The sequence below is a fragment of the Moschus berezovskii genome, chromosome 21 (assembly GCF_049115385.1).
Source record: "Moschus berezovskii isolate FMDL1 chromosome 21, NW_MosBer_1.0, whole genome shotgun sequence".
In the NCBI taxonomy this organism is placed as follows: domain Eukaryota; kingdom Metazoa; phylum Chordata; class Mammalia; order Artiodactyla; family Moschidae; genus Moschus; species Moschus berezovskii.
In genome coordinates this window covers 42,552,365-42,572,544 of record NC_142480.1, presented here as the reverse complement: position 1 = coordinate 42,572,544, position 20,180 = coordinate 42,552,365, and the positions used below count along the sequence as shown (strand labels likewise).

Sequence of the window (20,180 nt, the reverse complement as noted above, 5' to 3'; positions counted from 1 at the left end):
TAGAGTCAAGGAGAGGGTAAGTAATCTGCCTAAGGATGCACAGCTGGCAAACACTGGGGCTCCAGCATGAGCTCCAGCTCTTCTGTCGTAGCTGGCACATCACACTGCCTCTGATGATAAAGGAAGACAGTAGCACTTAGGTTTGTGAGTATAGCTGTCAGCAAGGAATGGTTACAATGACAAAATAAATACATGCAAATCCTTATATGAAATATAATAGTTAAGTTTAGGTTCATCACAGATTGTTCAGTTCATTTCAGTTGCTCAGTCGTGTCCGACTCTTTGCGACCCCTTGAATCACAGCACGCCAGGCCTCCCTGTCCATCACCAACTCCCGGAGTTCACTCAAACACATGTCCATTGAGTTGGAGGAATGCAAATCAAAACTACAATGAGCTATCACCTTACACCAGACAGAATAGCCCTCATCAAAAAGTATACAAATGCTGGAGAGGGGTGTGGAGAAAAGGGAACCTCCTATGCTGCCAATGGGAATGTAAGTTTGTGCAGCCACTATGGGGAAGAGTATGGAGGTTCCTTAAGAAACTAAAAATAGAGATGCAGTGTAACCCAGCAATCCCACTCCTGGGTATATATTCAGAGAAAACCATAATTCAAAAATAGACATGAACTCCTGTGTTTATAACAGCACTGAAATAGCCAGGACATGAAAGCAACCTAAGTGTCCATCAACAGATGAATGGATAAAGAAGATGTGGTATGTATAGACAAAGGAATATTACTCAGCCATAAAAGAGAATGAAATCATGGCATTTGCAGCAACACAGATGGACTTAGAGAAGATCAGACTAAGTGAACTAAGTCATATGGAGAAAGACAAATACCAAATGATATCACTTATATGTGGAATCTAAAATATGACACAAATGAACCTATCTATGAAATGGAAACAGACTCATAGACTTGGCAGGTCTTGTGGTTGCCAAGGGGGAGAGAGAGTGGGGAGGGAAGGTTTGGGAGTTTCTGATTAACAAATGCAGACTAGTATATGTAGAATGTATAAACAATTAAGATCCTACTGTATAGCACAGAGAATTATATTCAATATCCTGGGTAAGCCATAATGGAAAAGAATATGAAAAACAATATATATATGTATATAAGTGAATCACTTTGAAGCAGAAATTAATACAATATTATAAATAAATTATACTTCAATGAAATAATTTTTTTAATACAAAAATAATGAAGTTCAGATTATCAGATATTTTACTTCAGGGACAAGTAGTCATTTAGCTATCTGAGAAATACCAATGAACTTAAATTGTTAACTATATTTAATAATTGGTATTCCCTTATGGGATTGTAAGGAAGATCATGGCAGATTATAAATATCTGCTTTTGGATTTTCTTTTAATTCTTAGATGATGGCAACATCCTGTGAAATCATAATGTTGCCTGAACTAAAACCTGCTAAGGTTCTACTTCTGTTGGCTGCACTGAACAGCTGTGCTCTGATGTGTGGGAGGGTCCTTGGATTCTATTCTTAATTCTTTTCATGGGGAGAGGACTATTTTTATGCCCCTTAGGAAACCACATCGTTTGAACAGGAAGGATCTGGATTCCTGGAAGTTTGCCGCCAGGTGGACCAATTTCACCAAATTCAACATGTATGAGGAGATGTGACTCCCTCCTTTAGAAGCTTCCCTATGGGGATTAACATACACACACTAGTGTATGTGAAATAGATGATCAAGATAGACCTACTGTGTAACACCAGGAACTCTACTCAATATTTTGTAATAATCTCTATAGGAAAAGAATCTGAATATATATATATATATATTACTGAATTGCTTTGCTGTACACTTGAAACTAACACAGTATTGTGAATCAACTATGCTTCAATAAATAAATCAACAAATAAATATTAAAAAAAAAAAAAAGCTTCCCTACCATTGGGCTTCCCTGGTGACTCAGTGGTAAAGAACCCACCTGCCAAGCAGGAGACGTGGGTTCCATCCCTGGGTCAGGAAGATCCCCTAGAGAAGAAAATGGCTACTCACACCAGTATTCTTGACTGGGAAATCCCATGGACAGAGGAGCCTGGTGGGCTACAATCCATGAGGTGCAAAGAGTTGGACACAACTTAGTGACTAAACAACTACAACAACCATTGGGAACCCAACTACAGTTTCTAAGAGTTCTCTCTCCACCTGCATTTCAGGGACCAACAGAAGAACTTTTCGCTCCTAATTTTCCATGACTTCAAGTCCAACTTAATTTTCTCTGTTAAATGTCATGTCTTCTCACGCCCTTCAAATCCATTGCCACGAGGATTCATTCTTTTTGTATTAGAAACCACATTGCCTCTGGAACAGACTTGAGATCCTTGAACAAACACAGAGTTTTGAGATAAAGCAGCTGTGCAAACTTTTAAAAATAAATAAGCTGGTAAAATAGAGATAAGTATCTTCTCAAATCTTTTCTAATTCTTTGCCTGACTTACCCCTTGTGTGACCTAATCCAGAAGACAGCATCAGCAGCCGCTCAGAAAGAGGAGACCTCAGCCTCATCTGATTCTGTCACCCTGACATCTCCCTAACCGTCCCTCCTCTCCTGTGATGAATAGATAACCCCGCTGTGTGTAGGACGCCTCTTTAGGTGTCTCAGAAATGCCCCATCCCTACTGTAGCCACTCCCTTAACTGAAGCTGTGGAGGAAACAAAGCTTCAAGATGTGGTTTAAGTTAAGAATATTATTTCAAAATAGATAACTGTCAAGAACCTACTGTACAGCTCAGGGCACTCTTCTCAGGCTCTGCAGTGACCTAAGTGGGAAGGAAATCTGGAAAAGAGGTGATATGTGTATACATATAACTGATGCACTTTGCTGTACAGCAGAAACTAAAGCAACGTTGTATAGCAACTATACTCCAGTAAAAAGTAACTAAATAGAATGTTATTTCAAGCTCCTTTTTAAATAGATACAGTATGGAGACAGCACATTTTATGCCAAATCAAGGGAAGTCGTATTGAGTTTTTAGAGCATGTGTGAAAGAAGGAAGAAAGAACCAGGTGATGTGCACTTCTCTCTGAAATGATTTAACAGAAAGGACACTTGGAAACTATCTCCCCTTCCAGCCTTGACTTGTAACTTTTGTAACATGATGACTTAAATGTGTTTCACAAATCTTGACATCCATATATGGAAATCAAGGGAGGGGTTTCCATTTCAGGAGGGGAAAGAGAAGGGATGGAGGAAACCATTAGGCAAGGGTCCCATGTCTACACACTGAATGGCAGGAGAGCATATAAGAGAAATCCATCGTTTATGACAGAACTCACAGTGAGATACAGACTTTCCTGACTTTTGACATCTTAATTCTGTTTTCTTTTCAGCACAGAACAAAAAACTGTTCTAGGTCCATGGCCTACCCATGAAATAATGTCGATTTCCTCTCAAAGACATATTTCCAATAATGTCGTATTTCTAAGGTCATGTTTTCTCTTTAAAGCTATCATACAGTTAGTTGACTACTTTTTCTTTTGGTGTACAGTTCTTTTTTTTTTTTAATGTTTATTTATTTATTTGGCTGCATTAGGTCTTGTTTGTGGCATGCGAGATCCCTGCACCCCCTGCATTAGAATTGCAGTTTCTTAAACCACTGGACTACCAGGGAAGTTGCTGACCCATTTTTCATTGGATCATTTCCCCCTTATTATTGAGTTTTGAGAGTTCTTTAGATATCCTGTACACTAGTCCTACAGCAGATATGTGATTTGCATGTGTTTCCTCCCAGTGTGTGCCTTGTTTTTCATTGTCATAGCAGTGTCTTTTATAGAGCAAAAGTTTTTTTTTTTGATGAAATCCAGTCTATTACTTTTTCTTTTCTTTTATAGATGTTTTCTGTGGGTTGTGCTTTCAGTTTCAATTTAGTTTCAAAAGCTTTCAGTGAAAGGATTCCCTGAACTCTAGGTGCTGAACAGGTATACAATGACATGACCATATGGGTAGAGGTGGTTCAGTTCAGTTCAGTCGTGTCCAACTCTTTGCAACCCCATGAATCGCAGCACGCCAGGCCTCCCTATCCGTCACCAACTCCCAGAGTCTACCCAAACCCATGTCCATCAAGTCGGTGATGCCATCCAGCCATCTCATCCTCTGTCATCCCCTTCTCCTCCTGCCCTCAATCCTTCCCAGCATCAGGGTCTTTTCAAATGAGTCAGTTCTTCGCATCAGGTGGGGAAAGTATTGGAGCTTCAGCTTCAGCATCAGGACTGCTGATGAATGAACACCCAGGACTGATCTCCTTTAGGATGGACTGGTTGGACCTCCTTGCAATCCAAGGGACTCTCAAGAGTCTTCTCCAACACCACAGTTCAAAAGCATCAATTCTTTGGCGCTCAGCTTTCTTCACCGTCCAACTCTCACATCCATACATGACTACCAGTAAAACCATAGCCTTGACTAGATGGACCTTTCTTGACAAAATAATGTCTCTGCTTTTAAATATGCTGTCTAGGTTGGTCATAATGGTTACAGATCTTCAAATATTTTTGTCTGTATCTCAGTATATCTATTACCTAGAGGATTTAAATTTGAATCTTATACCATTAAACCTGAAAGTAGTTTAACTAAAATGCATTTTTGTTAAGGCTCTGTGAATAATATTTTCCATTCCATTCACATAATAGGCACAACAATCTATAAATCAGTGGAACTTTTGTAGTAACTTGGGCTTCCCAGGTGGCACTAGTGGTAAAGAATCCACCTCCCAATGCAAGAGACATAAGAGATGCAGGTTCAATCCCTGGGTCGAGAAGATACCCTGGAGAAGAAAATGGCAACCCACTCCAGTATTCTTGCCTGGAGAATCCCATGGACAGAGGAGCCTGGAGGGCTACAGGCCATGGGGTCAAAAAGAGTCGGACTTGACTGAAGTGTCTTAGCATGCACCAAGAGAATATATGCCTAAGTAGGGCATAACTTTATTGACTTTCATAGACTCTTATCTATTAAATATAATGTCCAGTCTAGTGAGAAGCAGCTGTATAGCACAGGGAGTTCAGCCTGGTGCTCTGTGATGGCCTAGTAGGGTGGGATGGGAGGTGGGAGGGAGGCTTAAGAGGGAGGGGATATATGTATACTTATAACTGATTCACTTTGCTCTACAGCAGAAACCAACACAACATTGTAAAGCACTTATCCTCCAATTAAAAAAAAAAAAATATGAGGTCCCAATTCACGTTCTCATGGTAAGAGTCCTATGTGTCTTTGCAAAGGACAGAACACAGTCATTGGGAGCTCTGTAGTAAGCCAGTTATTAAAACTCATTTTTTGTACAGTCATTTTTTTATGTGAAACGATCACCCTTTACCTGCAAGGCATCTCACAAATTATATGGGAACGTTTCCTTAATGATAGAGTTAAAAGGTAACATAAAAACATAATGTTAGTGGAGCAACCAGGTCCGGTGCCTACTTGGCAAGACCCATGTTTCAAGATTGCATGGTCATCTATGTTGAGTTCTGAGACTATTCCTACCCTGTCATTTCATTCCAGGTGTATAGATCGTAGAGTTGTCTCATCCAGCCGAAATTCAGCTATTTTAATTCCCATCTGCTTCTTCATATTTGGCTGCCTTTTAAGTTTGGTAATTGTAGGGAGAACACCCAGGGTGGCACCTGGTTGTGCTTACTTATGGAGTTTTTATATGTGAAAGACTAAACAAAGAACAATATTTGGGTCTTCAATCTTCTGTACTCATTCTTTTCAGTCAGCAAAAGACTTAGTAGTCACTGAAGAATATTAAGTTCTCTGGGATTCTGCCTCCATGCCACATCATTTATACACAGCAACTTGGCCAGGCACACTTCAAACCTCCTTGGATTCTAGAATTCAGGTCATCTATATCATTAACCTTTTCTGACTGTGTTCTCTGCTCTGGCCAGACTCTGGTCAGGCCCTCAGTGAAGCTCTTATTGATATCCTAGGTTGTCTCTCCCTTACTTCCAACATAGCAGTGACAGTCCCTAAGCCTTCATCCATCATGACCAGGACTCCAGGGCTGGACAGGGATAAACAGGGCTGGAGGTGATGTAATATGTTTTGCTGCCATTTTGTGAACCCTGACATCACCATGGCACCCGCCCTGACTGGTTCTCAGCAGCCCAGGCCTCCATCAGCCTCCCTTTTGCTGTACCTCAAGCATCATTCACTTTCTGCATCCTTGCCATCAGGTTGAGAGGCATGGAGCCACATTGACTTGACCCAATGCAAAGTCACAACTGGGTTGTCATTATTGCCACCAGGCAATCTCTTGGTTAATGATGTTCCTACTATATTTCCCCTCAAGGTAAACTCTGATCCTCCTTCTGGCTTTAAGTCTGTAACGTTGCTGGGTCATTCTTTCTCCCCATTCCTACTGCTTCTTCTTACATGTCTGAATTTTCCATTCGTGTAAAACTCTTGGCCTCTGTCTAGCCTTTCATTTACTCTTGACAAAACCTGATTTTCTGGAGTGGGGACCAGGACATGAATGTGCTTCTCTCTCTCTCTCTCTCTCTCTCTCTCTGGGAGCCCGCTGCCTGCAGGGAGTGTGGGTTCTCATTTCGTCAGGGTCAAGGGGTTAGCTTAGCAGGGGAGAAGGTGGTGGGGGCTGTGGGCTCCTGGAGCTGCCTGTGCCTGGATGGGGACAGGAGTGTGTATTTGGCAAGACCTGATCCACATCCTCCAGCACAAAATTTATTATTAATGAAGCTGATGTTTTTAGTCTCAGTCCAGTGTCTGCAACGATCTCTGATTTGGCTTTCAAAGTCACATAAGGAGCGAGATTGTCGTTTACCAGGCACATTGAAACTCCCTACTTCATCCTACCCCTCTTCTATCATCTAAGCATCCTTGACTCTTATGAATTTATAAGATTAAGACTTTCAGGTAAGCTCTTCCCCCACCTTCCCCATCCCTATTTGGATGGCCTTCTCTCCATCAGAGGAATCACCACCTCCTTTCTAAGACTGATCATTCTTTCAGGTCTTTTTGCAGTTACTGTCTTGTTTCTCTTCATTATGTCTTGTTAGAAGCATCTTTCTTACCAGCATCTTCTCTTCCTGGTACTTGGGAAGAGGATACCAAAAGATCAATTGCTGATTTCCCATTAAGCCAACAGGAAACCCAAGACTTTCACAGAGATCCTCCCCGCCATTACTCCCCAGCAGTCCTGGTTAAGGGTGAAGGAAAGCCACTTTCTCCTGGACGCCCTCCTCTTTCTGTCCCTGGCATCTACCTGTGATTCAGCCAAGAAAGCATCAACAAAGGGAAGTGGATGGGCAGGAATGTGCTCCTGTCACCCTGAGAACTCAGCCAAGGGAAATGGGAAGCATTGTGTTTTACTACCTCCCCACCCCCTGCCACCAGCCCCAGCACACTTTCATTCCTCTTACGTGTGCGTGTGCGAGGAGCCCCAAGAGGAAAATGCAATTTGGCAGCGACCTGATAATCACATTCCTGGAGCCTTGATCCAAGAATGGTAAAAATCCAAACAATGCTGGGAAAGAGAGAGGGGGCCAAGCAGGGTGAAAGAGCACTGTTTCCATGGTAAATCACTGCCTGTGATTACAGTCAAGTTAACATATAACTAAAATGTGGAGATTAGGTTATAAGATGAGGCACCTTATTCTTCTCATACAGAAACCATTTTTTATAATCTTGAAAGGTTAGTAATTATTAGTAAAATAGCAAAGAAGTGTCTAAAAGTTTTATTGAAAAGTATTAAAGGCAAAAGTTCGTGTAGATAACCCTTGAGTTTGGCTGGTAGATTTATTAATACAAGGTGACTAGGTGTAGGAATGGGGAGGGGACAGAGCCCTGCAGCTGCCCGGGGCACTGTCCCTCCTGTGGCCTGGGGCAGAGAGGTGGCCTAAACACACACCAGGAAGACTTCACTGTGTATCATGTATTCTCTTGTAATTTCTGGGGCCCCTGATTGGGAACTATGTGCTGACATATTCTTTTGACATTTTACCATATTTTTAAATTTCTTGGTATACACATGTATATCAGACATGAAATACATGGTTTCAGAAAACTTTAATGCTCAAGACTCCAGGGTAGAATCACACTCCAGGGGACTTCCCAAGTGGTCCAGTGGCTAAGACTCTGCGCTCCCAATGAAAGGGGCCCAGGTTTGATCCCTCGTCAGGGAACTAGATCCCATGTGCCGCAACTAAGAGTTCTCATTCTGCAACTAAGGATCCTGCATGCTGCAATGAAGATCGAAGCTCCCCAGTGACGCAACTAAGACCTATTACAGCCAAAATAAATAAATAAAATTTAAAAAGAATGATGCTCCAGAATCCCCTTAGGCATGACTCCCTCGCTATGCTCATCCTTCTACGGACATTGTCTGCTAAAGTCTTTGGAACAATGTCTTATCAGTTCTCACACACTTTAACAAGCTTATTTTATGAAGTGATCAAGGTTCTCAAAGACTATAAAATGCGGGAAAAATAAATGTCGGTAGTGTGGGTTGATTGTTCTCCCACCTTTGCTGGTTGCTCTGAGGTGTGCAGCTGCAGGAAAAGCAATAGTACAAAGCATGGAACAAGTCACCCTCTCTGTCCCTCCCAGACCTGCCTTCCTCTGCTAGTTGACTGACTCCCAAGCACAGGCAATCAGTTCATGTAGCTTGTAAGCGATGATGCTGATCTAGATGGGTAACCAGGACAGATGCCTTTGCCCTTCCTGTACCTCTGTTCCCTGAGAGTGGAAAGGTGATGGGAAGGAGCAAGGAGGGCACTAGTCAGGATGAGGAGGTCAAGCTAGGTACAGACCACCCTTGGCTAAGGCAACAGCATATGTCAAGGGCAGGGAGAAACGTCCCCAGCAGTTACACGGCCCTGCAGCTGATGGTTCTCCCCATGTATTGCATTGTAAAGGCTCCCACTTTGGGGTTGGGGAAAAATTGTCATGGTTTTGTTTGTTTTGGTTTGGTTTTGGCCTGGGATATTTGCGATAAATGTCATCATTCACTTCTTTAAACAGTATATAAGCATCATTTGGAACATTCACACTATTTCAGGGAGGGAAACGCGTTAAAAAGCCATAGTTGGGTCAACAGGAGAACTGCTAGTGAATGTTAAAACGAACTCGATGTCCCCCCTGGCCCTGATGCCCCACGGCCCCAGTGGCCACACCCCAGGTGCACCTCTCGCAGGTTACACGGATGCGTTCCTCGCTGGAAGACTGCTGCTCGTCCTCCTTCTCCTGGAAGTGCTCCCGGACGCACTGCTCCTCAAACTCGTGCAGCCTCTTCAGCTCCTCGTCACTGAGAAACAGCTCTGCGCAGAAGCAGAAGAGGTTGCCAGATGAGACATCAGCCAGGTAGGTGCATCCTTGTGAATTTCACAGGTCGCCTTTAATCAAGCTCGTTTCCCTATCCCTTGCAGGCAGTGCCCTGCCTCCTGGACTGGTTATCACACAAAGACTCTTTGTAATATCAGTGGTCATCTTTCCACTGGAGATGAACAGCTCACTTTTAATAAAAATTTTCATTGAAAAATGCACGCTAAGTCACTTCAGTCGTGTCTGACTCTTTGTGATCCTATGGACTGTAACCTGCCAGGTTCCTCTGTCCAGGGAATTCTCCTGGCAAGAATATTGGAGTGGGTTGCTATGCCCTCCTCCAGGGTATTGAGGTATAGTTGATTTATAATACTGTGTTAATTTCTGCTGTACAGCAGAGTGACTCAGTTATACACACACATTTTTTTCATATTCTTTTCTATTATGGTTTATCACAGGGCATTAAATATAGTTTCCTGTGCTCTACAGTAGGATCTTATTGTTTTTCTATCCTATATATACCAGTTTGCATCTGCTAATCCCAAGCTCCCAACTGGTTCCTTTCACTGAAAGTTCAAATTTCAAGCACAGAGCGTCTGGCTGGGTCTGCTGGATTGCATGACACCTAAATAGCTCACTTTCTAACACAACTCAAATTGCTGCTATTTGGAATGTGAAACCAAGCATGATTTTCTGGGAAATGTTTTCCATATATTTTATGTATAGAGGCAAGGTGGCAGGAATATTTTCCCATTCTCCTTAAGTGTAACACAGTAAAACATTTGGAAAGGAACAATGGGTTTATAGAGAAAAGTTATTTTCGAGAACTCTCTCAATTTTTCATCCCTTCAGGAGTGGACTTTCAGTGGTATTAATTAGTAATAAACTAACAGGTATCCAATTGTAACTCTTGAGAAACTCGCCCAGGATAGAAATATAAGAGTGCTGCACATACTTAATCCACGATCCTGTTCGTCTTGGTCCCCTTCTCGTTTCTTCCTGCAGCGACTGCTGAGACGCATGATGATAATATAGATGTGGCTTAAAATGATCATTGGTGGAGGCAGGACAGGCCGGTCATGAAATGTCATAATCAGCTGATAACGCTGGAATTTCCACACTTGGTTGGATATTGACTTCACTTCAAAGAAGGTATTGCTTTAAAAAGAATACATGTTTAGTTAGCTATATTACTTAAAAAAAATTTTTTTTATTGTGACAAAAGTCACATAATATAACCATATAGTCATATAATAAAAGTCATATAATATAATCATACTGGACCTAGAGTGTATCATACAGAATGAAATAAGTCAGGAAGAAAAACAAATACTGTGTATTTATGCATATATGTAGAATCTAGAAAAATGGTACAGAGGAACCTATTTGGAAAGTTGTATTACTTTTTTTAGCACTAGAATAATTATTTTAATTTTTAACTTTTTAAATTGGAGTATAATTGCTTTACAATGTTGTGTATACATGTAGCTGATTCACATTGCTCTACAGCAGAAAATAACACAAAGTTGTAAAGCAGCTGTATTACTTTTAATCGTGATTTCCCAGAACAATCAGAGTTACTCACACTGAATTGAAAATATGCAATAAAATGGCCTTTTGGTTCCATTCTAGGAATTAGGGCTGACTTCTAGATGACCTGTCTTTTGGTTTGTCTATCAGTGTGGCTTGTCTACATTGAAGGGCATTTTACTTGTATAAATAATTAAGAATGAGGGGTATTGAGACTGTTAATCCCTACTTTCTTGAAAAACCACACCATAGTCTACTGACTGCTCAGGACATTTTATTTCATATAGTTAAAGATATGAGCCATTCAACTAAGCATTTTGAAGTATTTAAGCTTTCAATTCAGTCATAAAACTAGTTGACTACAGTTTTTTGGAACTGAGTTCATTAATTATTGAACATTTTAACTGAAGGTACATTATTTTGGATATTAGGTTGGTACAATCTTTGTCTTATTTTAGCTTCCAGCAGAAGGCAGTAAGCCTAGAATTGTTGGAATCCTGGTCAAGTGTGTGGTCTACACGCGGTCCTTAGAAAAGCCAGTTAACCTCTGTCAATCTTCATTTTCTCATCTGTCAGGTTAGGAGTGTAACCATATTTTCTCCAGTGCCTTGGTCAGCTCTGAGAGTCTCTATTTCTGTGAGGGATTTTTCTCTCACATTTTTCATCTTAGAAGCTAAAATACTTTTTTTCAACATTTATTAAACATGGTCACATCCTCAATGCATCATGCCAAGAGGGGTGAGTTTTACAAGAAACTGGACTGTGAATTTTAAACCATTTCTTATAGGTCACTTTATCTTCTATTCAGTAAATGATAAGAAAAATATTTCATGTAATAAATAGTACAATAATTGTCATGGTTTTTCATTGGCTAACTCATGTCTCTTTGTGACCCTGTGGACTGCAGCATGCTAGGTTTCCCTGTCCTCCACTATCTTCTGGAGTTTACTCAGGTTAGTATCCAATGATTGCCACAGCCTATAAAATTAGCTTTGCTTTTGTGCCTCTGATCATGAATTCAAGATTCGACTTGATAAATCTTTCTATCTTAAGAGACTTTCATCTGAGGAAATACTTTCATTAGATTAAAATTCATGCCAAAGTGTTAAAATACAAACTAAGATTGAATTTAAATATATTTAGGTATCAACTCTTTATTTAGGAATACATGAACAAATACATGAAAACCAAATCTGATTGTGGTTGAACAAAAAAGACTGCAAAACAGAAAAATCTGTATGCATTTGAAAGCCCTAGTGGATTCCATGTAAACGCCAGGCAGCCTCGGAGGTTTCTGAGATTAGACTGAAAATCTGTAAAGTAGTAAGCAGTAAGCACACGGTCATCAGCTGTGACACGCACTTGAAAACGGCAATGAGCAGGTTCACAAGCAGGATGTTGGCCACCAGCAGGTAGCAGGCCATGATGGCAGGCGTGAGCCAGGCGCCCGGGATGCACGGGGGGAGCCGCTTGCCTTCCTCATCGTACTGGTTGTCACCACAAGGAGCTGAAATGAGAGTTTGTCTTTTTGTGCTTGACTTTCACATAGAATGAAAAGATTAATAACCGACCTATGCTATTAAAGGACCTATTTCTTTTTTACTGTGATTTTTTTTTTTTCTGATTTCCTAAGCAGTAATTTTCCATGTGAAAGATATCAACTCATACAAAGGAGATAAGAAAGTCATTTCTGCCCTCAGAGTTAGTCATTCTTAACCTGTCATATTTATAAATATTTTTTCATTTCTGCATTGTGTCTTTCAATCTACAGTGAAAATATACAATGAAAAATGTGTTCTTCATCTTTAAGCAGACACATCTGTCTTTATGTTTTTTTTTTACTGTTAACCATTAGAAAGTGATTGGGTCTTCTAATTATGTAATATTAACTTACATTGTTTTCTTGATCATTGACTTTGAAAATGATTTTATTATGAGGTAGGAGGTAAGTATCCTCTCTAGGCTCAAATTCGTTAATTGACTATTCTGTGCTCTGTTTGAAAAAGAATCTTTTTCTCTCTGCTCATTTGAAATGCCACTTTGATCCTATGGGACTTATTTTCTGAAGAAAAAGATAGGATGATCCTAATAGTCATTAATGAAGTAATATCCATGAATTCACAGTCTACTTATTTTTCACTTCCTATTTAAAAAAAAACATTGATACCAGAAAACAAGTATTTGAAACCAGCATACAACTCTGGGTAATTAGCTGAGGAAGAGACTTATTAATATACACATTCCATAGACTAGTCATCAATTATGTGTAAACTTACGATTAATTTCCATGGCGTAGACTATAAAGTGATTGGATAGCAGCATTTTATTTTTTTAGTTTTGACAGGAAGGAAGAAAAGAAAATAAGACAGTTGAGAGAAATGTCAAACAAATGATGAATAATGTAAGAACTGTTTTGCTGTCAGTAAATGCAAAGTATTCAAGGGAATTACACATTCACACTTGGAAACAGTGATCTACTGAGGAGAACTGTGCACATTATTAGTTCTAGGAAATATATGTATATATATATTTCATGAATATTTATTTTACGATGTCATAAGCAATAGCTAAAGCTCACTAGTTAAAAAGACCGTGAAAAAGACATGAGGCTACTGACAGATGATCATTTTAATGTGTAGGTTGACCAATCAAGCATCCCCTGTATGCCAACCCAAATACCTCATCAGCACAAATAAATGCAAAAGTACTATGAAGTAATCAGATCAAGAATTGAAAATCTACATTTCCCACTGTTACTGAAAATAGCCTCAAGTTTGCCTCTTCATTTTCTGTTATTACCCAATTTAATTAAAAAATATTACAACTTATGTCTCGATCCAGGGACTTTTTCCACATTTATGTATGTTTACTGAAGTTAATATTCTTTTGAAACCAAATTAGATTTTTACGTTCTGGTTTACCAAGCTACAAACACATCCGATAATTGACTCTGAGATAATCATGATAAAAATGGCGTCTGAATCACATGATGAGATGCAGTAGATGGAAGGCATTTGTGTGAACTGGTTATCAGTCTCACCTAGTGAAGATACACTGAACAACCCTGCTTCTCCTACAACACAAGGATGTTCAAACCTTCTATTCTAAAGAAGCTTCTGCTTCAAGTAATGGCCATGGTACTGTACCTGGCGCTTTTTGACAGAACACAGTATGCAAATCGAAATATGTGGTACAAATATGCATATGGGTCTGAAGATGCTTGTTCACTGGTAATGCAGTAACTGTCCAGGTGAAATCATGTAAGCTCATTTGAACTTCACTCCGCTGCAACATCAGTTGGTGACCTATCACCTTGGCTTGGGCCGAGCTGGGGCCTGTATTCCCCAGAAATCCATGTAAGATTGCAGCTCATCTCCTCTGCTAACATCCATATTACTATTGAAAATACAAAAATAGCACCCCAGGAGTGAGGAGGAGATGGATAACTACATGGAAAAGGAGTTGTGAAGCCTGAAGAACAGGATGACACAAGGCACTAGTCACCCTCATGCTCACTGTCTCATTTGGCTGAAATAACACCACAAGCTCTATCTTGGGGCAGAAAGAGATTTAGGTTGAAGAAAAATTAGGATGTTGGCATTGGGACCACATTCATGTGTAGAATGTGCTCAAGGGATGTGAGACTCAGAATTCCAGGGAATGGTTCTCAGGGTAGAAGATTGGCGTCTCAAAAAATCTGTATTTCATAATCTGCACTGATTTCTTCATAAAATAATTGGATGCCTATGACAGAATAAAAAATACTTTACTCCCAAATTAACACAGGCTCTTCCATTAATTTGGAACTGATCATCTGCCTCGGGAAGCAGGGAAGAGAATCTTACTATGAATTCTATTCTTACGGTCTATCTGGTCTGCAAACACCTCCCCGTAGATCATCCAGTAGGGCATGTAGAAGATGTTGCGGGCCAGTTTCCAAGAAGGCTCCTCGTCTGGATGCAAGATGGCTTGACGGGCTACTCCAAAACTCATCAGCACCACCAGCATGATGACCACGAAATACAGCATGTCAATCATCTGAGGAGAGAGGAAATGGGCCATGTCTACCTGGCTCATTACTGGGTGCTCCCCTCAGAGACTTCATGAGTGTTTAATCAGGATGGAGGAAGCTTCTTTCTCCCTCTCCCTCCCACCCATGGGCTACTAGTTCTTGTATTCCATGCAACACATACACCTTATTCTAGAACATTGCCACTCTCGTCTCCTGCTCTCAATCTTTCTTCTCCTCTCATGTGTGTGTTAGTCGCTCAGTCATGCCCGACTCTTTGCGACCCCATAGACTGTACCCCACCAGGCTTCTCTGTCCATGGAATTCTCCAGGCAAGAATACTTGAATGGGTAGCCATTCCCTTCTCCAGGGGATCTTCCCAACCCACAGGGATGGAACTCAGGTCTCTAGCATTGCAGGCGGCTTCTCTACCATCTGAGCCACCAGTGAAGCCCCTCCTCTCTTGTTACTCATAAACAAATTCCTCTAGTAACTACTACAACGGCAAGTAGAGAAAGGGAACCGTTATGGGAAAACAGGAATTTGTAAGGGAAACTCAGGAGTAAGGAGAGATGTCTAAGGAGGTAACAAGACAATGAGTTGAGAGTGTACTAATGTTCATTCATTATACAAATGGTGAGTCGTTACAGTGAGTAATGCTCTGGTTACTATGGATACTGGCCTTGTGTAATCCTTAATTTTGAACATCCCTAAAGATGAGAGCCTTGACTGGGATCACCTAGACTATGTGTCCCTTCCCTCAAAACCACTTGCCATACACAGAGTTATTCCTAAGCTTGAAAGATATCCTGTCTTTTGGGACCAGTCCTAACACTGAGACTGTTTTAAGTGATGTAAGGATGGTTCATTCTTAGTTTCATATTCTATAGCCTCTTCTGACTAAATGTTGCCATGGAGTTGTCTTGACCTCATCACATGCATTGCCTGGGTCCACTCAGTGAAGAATCTGCCTGCAATGCAGGAGATGTGGAATGCAGGAGATGCAGATTCAATCTCTGAGTTGAGAAGATACCCTGGAGAAGGAAATGGCCACCCACTCCAGCATTCTTGCCTGGAAAATTCCACGGACAGAGGAGCCTGGCAGGCTACAGTCCATGGGATTGCAGTCAGCCACAACTGAGCACTGAGCAAGTTATAGGTTACTCCAGTCTAGAGTGTATGATCTGAAAACTGTCTGGAGTTGGGGTGGGGGAGTGACTGCACCCACCTGTTTGTCTCTGGCTTCTACAACATGTTAGGAGAGTAACCACTTGGTTATTGCCAGAAATACATATACATACAGTAGGCCCTTAACTCTTGTTTGTCAACTGGATTTAATTAAGTGATCAATATGTAGAAGAGTTTAAAGCAAAGAACATTTCCTATAAGAAACCAACTGCTGGGGAAAGAGCAAATTAAATGTCACAGAGTCACGCCTGAGGCCTGGCCCCAGGTCCTAACCAACAGCCTCGGTGCTTGCAGTTCCTCATGGGCCATCAGCACTAACCATCTTTCCAATCATCATCACGTAGGGTCCCAGGTACTTGTTGACACCAAAGATGTCCAGGACACGGATGTACCAGAAGATGATGTCCACGCAGTAGATCACGCGGCCGTAGCCCATGTAAGGCTGCTTCTGGAGGCGAAGGATGGCTCCAATCATGAACATGGAAATGGCTACGAGGTCTGTGATGTTCCAGTACTCCTGCAGCCAAACTTTTATTTTCTGGCTTAGCTTACCCGGTTCTGACATGAGGATCTGAAAAGAAATGCCAAACAACAACAACAAAAACCAGGGAGAATGGTGTTGGAAGCTTCACCTTAGAATCTTGGGTATTGAGGGCTGGAGCAGCATTCCAGGGGCTTCCCTAGTGGCTCAGACGGTAAAGAATCTGCCTGCAATGTGGGCAGACTGGGTTCGATCCCTGGGTTGGGAAGATCCCCTGGAGGAGGGCATGGCAATCCGCTCCAGTATTCTTGCCTAGAGAATCCCACAGACAGAAGAACCTGGTGGGCTACAGTCCATGGGTCACAAAGAGTCGGACACGACCGAGCACCTAAGCACAGCACAGCAGCATTCCAGGGCATCTGGTCCCCTTTCCTGCTCTAGATTTCTAGGTACTCATCTTCTTAGGCAAATAAAATATCTAGAAAGGGAAATTCCACAAGACTCCTTTGGATTCCTAGTTTCACAAACTCTCAGGAAATGCCTTCTGAGTTATGTCCCTCTGGCCATAATGAAAGCAGCTGCCTTTTGACCCCTTTTCCAATTCTCTGGACACATGCCGGTGAGCCCATGTTCCAGAGTTAGTCCAGGAGGAAAACCTAGAACAGAGATAAACCTATGTGGTCCCACAGAGGGGCATCCACCCTGGAGATGGAGGGACTGGGATAGGACAGGTAAATCAGCCCAGATTCCTTTGTAACTTGGAGATGAGAAGTCAGGGGAAAGCTGAGCTTCATTTTCTCCTGCTTGAGATCGTACCCTTTCAAAGTTACCACAGCTTGAAAGGACACTTTCTCAGAGGCTTTCCTGGTGGCCCAAAGGGTAAAAACATGCTGCAGTGCGGGAGACCCAGGTTCAATTCCTGGGTCGGGAAGAACCCCTGGAGAAAGGAATGGCAACCCACCCCAGTACACTTGCCTGGAGAATTCCATGGACAGGGGAGCCTGGCAGGCTACAGTCCATGGGGTCACAAAGAGTTGGACATGACTGAGTGACTAACACACACACACCTTTGCTGACAAAGTGACGTCTCTTTCCAGAGTAAAACTGAAAATATTTAACAAGCAGCATGCAGGGACATACACAATGCAAACATGGATGCAGCTATGGTGTGCAGCAGGGTGGGGTCTTTAAAGGCGGTGCCCCTTTAGTTATGGAGTTTCTTGGTAGGTCCTGGGGACCCCAGGGGTCGGATGGGGTGGTGGCTATTCATAAGCCAACTCAGAATGCATTCACTATGCACTCTGACTTATGTCTGCTGCCCTCTTTCCTATAACTGGGGATAGGGGGCAAGGACGGTGGGCTCTTTGAAGTAAAGAACAGTGTCTTGGCATAGAGCTGATGCTCAGTGAGCTCGCAGTGGCACTAGAGATGGCACGCAGGCCACTTGGGAAGTCCCAGTTGTATCATGCACAACTACATGTTTGAATGAAGCCCAGCTAGAAAAGAAAGAAGTAGTAGGAGATGAGTTGTAACATTTTAGACTTGGCACTTTTCATTTGGGGCTGTCATCAGACTGACAGCATCAAATTAGCTCTCCTGGGAAGAAGTTGCCAGTAATAATTTTTCAGTTCAGTGAAAGGGTCAATACAAAAAATATATTGCAAAATAAATAATACTGCTTCTCTATCAGTGGGAGAAAGAATACGAAATTCTGCTGTGTGCTATCTCAAGTTCACTTCTTCTTGGGTATATTGTTGTTATTTAGTCGTGCAGTTGTGCCCAACTCTTTGTGACCTCATGGACTGTAGCCTGCCAGGCTCCTCTGTCCATGGAATTTCCCAGACAAAAATACTGGAGTGGGTTGCCATTTCCTTGGATGTAAGCTTTCCCTTTATAAGCTGATATAATGAGCTGAAACCTGAAGATGATATCAGAAAGAAAAGGACCTGGCCCACACTTTCTTTGCCACCTGCAAAGGCTGCCCTCTCAGATATGTGAGTTTCAAGTCCCTGTGATATGAGTCGTGCATGAACTGGTGTCTGTCCTTTATCAACACTTAGTTGAAAACCCTGTTTCCTGTGTTTGCAGCAGATGTGCTGGAAGCCTACCCAGAGGTGCTAGAGGCTTCCTCTGAGTGGGGGTGCCCAGTCCCCACCTGCTGCAAGGGCCACTGTTCCCTCCCACCTGCCCCCTTGGGCAATGGGAGCCCGTACCCCGAGGGCTGGCTGACTGATGTGGGTATGAAACTCAGGTCTCTTTGGTCAAGATGGAACAGACTCTACAGTATTGAATACACTCAGAGTCCCCTGCCAATGAGGCCAGGGACAGATTCCACTGAAGCCACACCTCCCTCAGCCTTGTCCCCTCTCCGGTCTGAGCACCCTGCTGCTTCTCCCCACTCTCCTGGAAGTTCTCCTTTAATAAGCCACTTGCACAAGAATCCCCATCTCAAATGGAGGGAGAACCAGCTAGGACAGGGTGGTTCAAAGTCCTAAGTTACAAGAAAAACGTCATCTCCAACATCTCCCTGTCTACGTTCAGCTCCCAGAAAATGGAGCCCCAATTTGTATCCAGTTGGAGTCATGGGTTTATCTCAGGTACCTGGCAGAATTCCTGCTGCTTTTACAGGCCCTCAGACTTGTTTTTATTACTAAACACCATCTACTCTGCTTTGTGTTCCGATTTCCAAGTTCAGTTTCAGTTTGAAACAGAAGGCATATAAATCTGCGAGGGAATAGAATCAACTTGGGATTGTGACACCTGGAAAGAAAACATTCAGGGCACTTGGGATTTACACGACTCATTTTTGCAATAAGAAGCAATATCTGAGGACTTCTCTGGTGATCCAGCAGTTAGGACACTGTATTTCCATTGTAGGGGGCACAGGTTCAATCCCTGGTCGGGTAACTAAGATCCTGCATGCCTTGTGGCCAAAAATAAATAAAGAATCTACATCTGAATTGATGTTATTAGTGGGTGAGGCTGGGACAGGTCTTCAGAGCATCACCTCCCGAATTTTCTCCAAGGCCAGGCTCAGGATGTAGGAGATGACGATCCACTCCTGGAGGCAGGGCCAGCGCTCCATCCGCACAAGGATGACGTAGTTGAACAGCAGTAGGTACCCCAGGTAGGATATCTGAAAGGCAGAGACCGACAGCAGTGTCTGGTGGGGCGGGGCGGGGAAGGGGCAGTGATCAGAGCCCGGAAAAGCTCTGAAACCCCATTTACAGGGGTTACACATCTTCTAAAACAAATTTTCATTTCTAGGTGCACTGACTATTAGAGGACACCTTCCACTTACATCACAGGTACAGTCAGAGAACCTTGAGGCAGGTTGGGAGGCATTTTGTACTTTAGCATAATATGCACGCTGAAAGTCCATTCTCTAAATGAAAGTATATTTGTTGCTACTGTCAGCTTCATGGGTCTTCCCTTATGGCTCAGCAGTAAACAATCTGCTTGCCAACGCAAGAGATGCAGGAGACTCATGTTTGATCCCTTGGTTGGGAAAATCCACTGGAAGAGGAAATGGCAATCCACTCCAGTTTTCTTGTCTGGGAAATCCCATGGACAGAAGAGCCTGGTGGGCTGCAGTCCAAAGGGTTGCAAAGAGTCAGACACGTACGCATGCACGCACATCAGCTTCATGGGGAAATTATGAAGTTG

At 42.3% G+C, this 20,180-nt stretch overlaps 1 protein-coding gene across 4 annotated transcripts in view; it reads right to left on the bottom strand.

The window, feature by feature from the left end:
- TRPM1 (transient receptor potential cation channel subfamily M member 1) overlaps positions 1-20,180 on the bottom strand; it is a 68,513-nt gene that overhangs the window by 2,125 nt on the left and 46,208 nt on the right. The window contains exons 20-25 of one of the 4 annotated variants that reach the window (XR_016035644.1): positions 19,522-19,650; positions 16,353-16,604; positions 14,682-14,874; positions 12,199-12,343; positions 10,262-10,464; positions 2,178-9,302 (exon numbers count right to left, since the gene is read on the bottom strand). Coding sequence is in view for 3 of the 4 variants with exons in the window: in XM_088829571.1 (XP_088685697.1) it covers positions 9,159-9,302; positions 10,262-10,464; positions 12,199-12,343; positions 14,682-14,874; positions 16,353-16,604; positions 19,522-19,650 (1,066 nt within the window). In the remaining variant the exon portion in view is untranslated. The remainder of the gene's footprint in view (positions 1-2,177; positions 9,303-10,261; positions 10,465-12,198; positions 12,344-14,681; positions 14,875-16,352; positions 16,605-19,521; positions 19,651-20,180) is intronic. The other 3 variants (XM_088829571.1, XM_055417975.2, XM_088829570.1) reach the window with 3 other exon arrangements.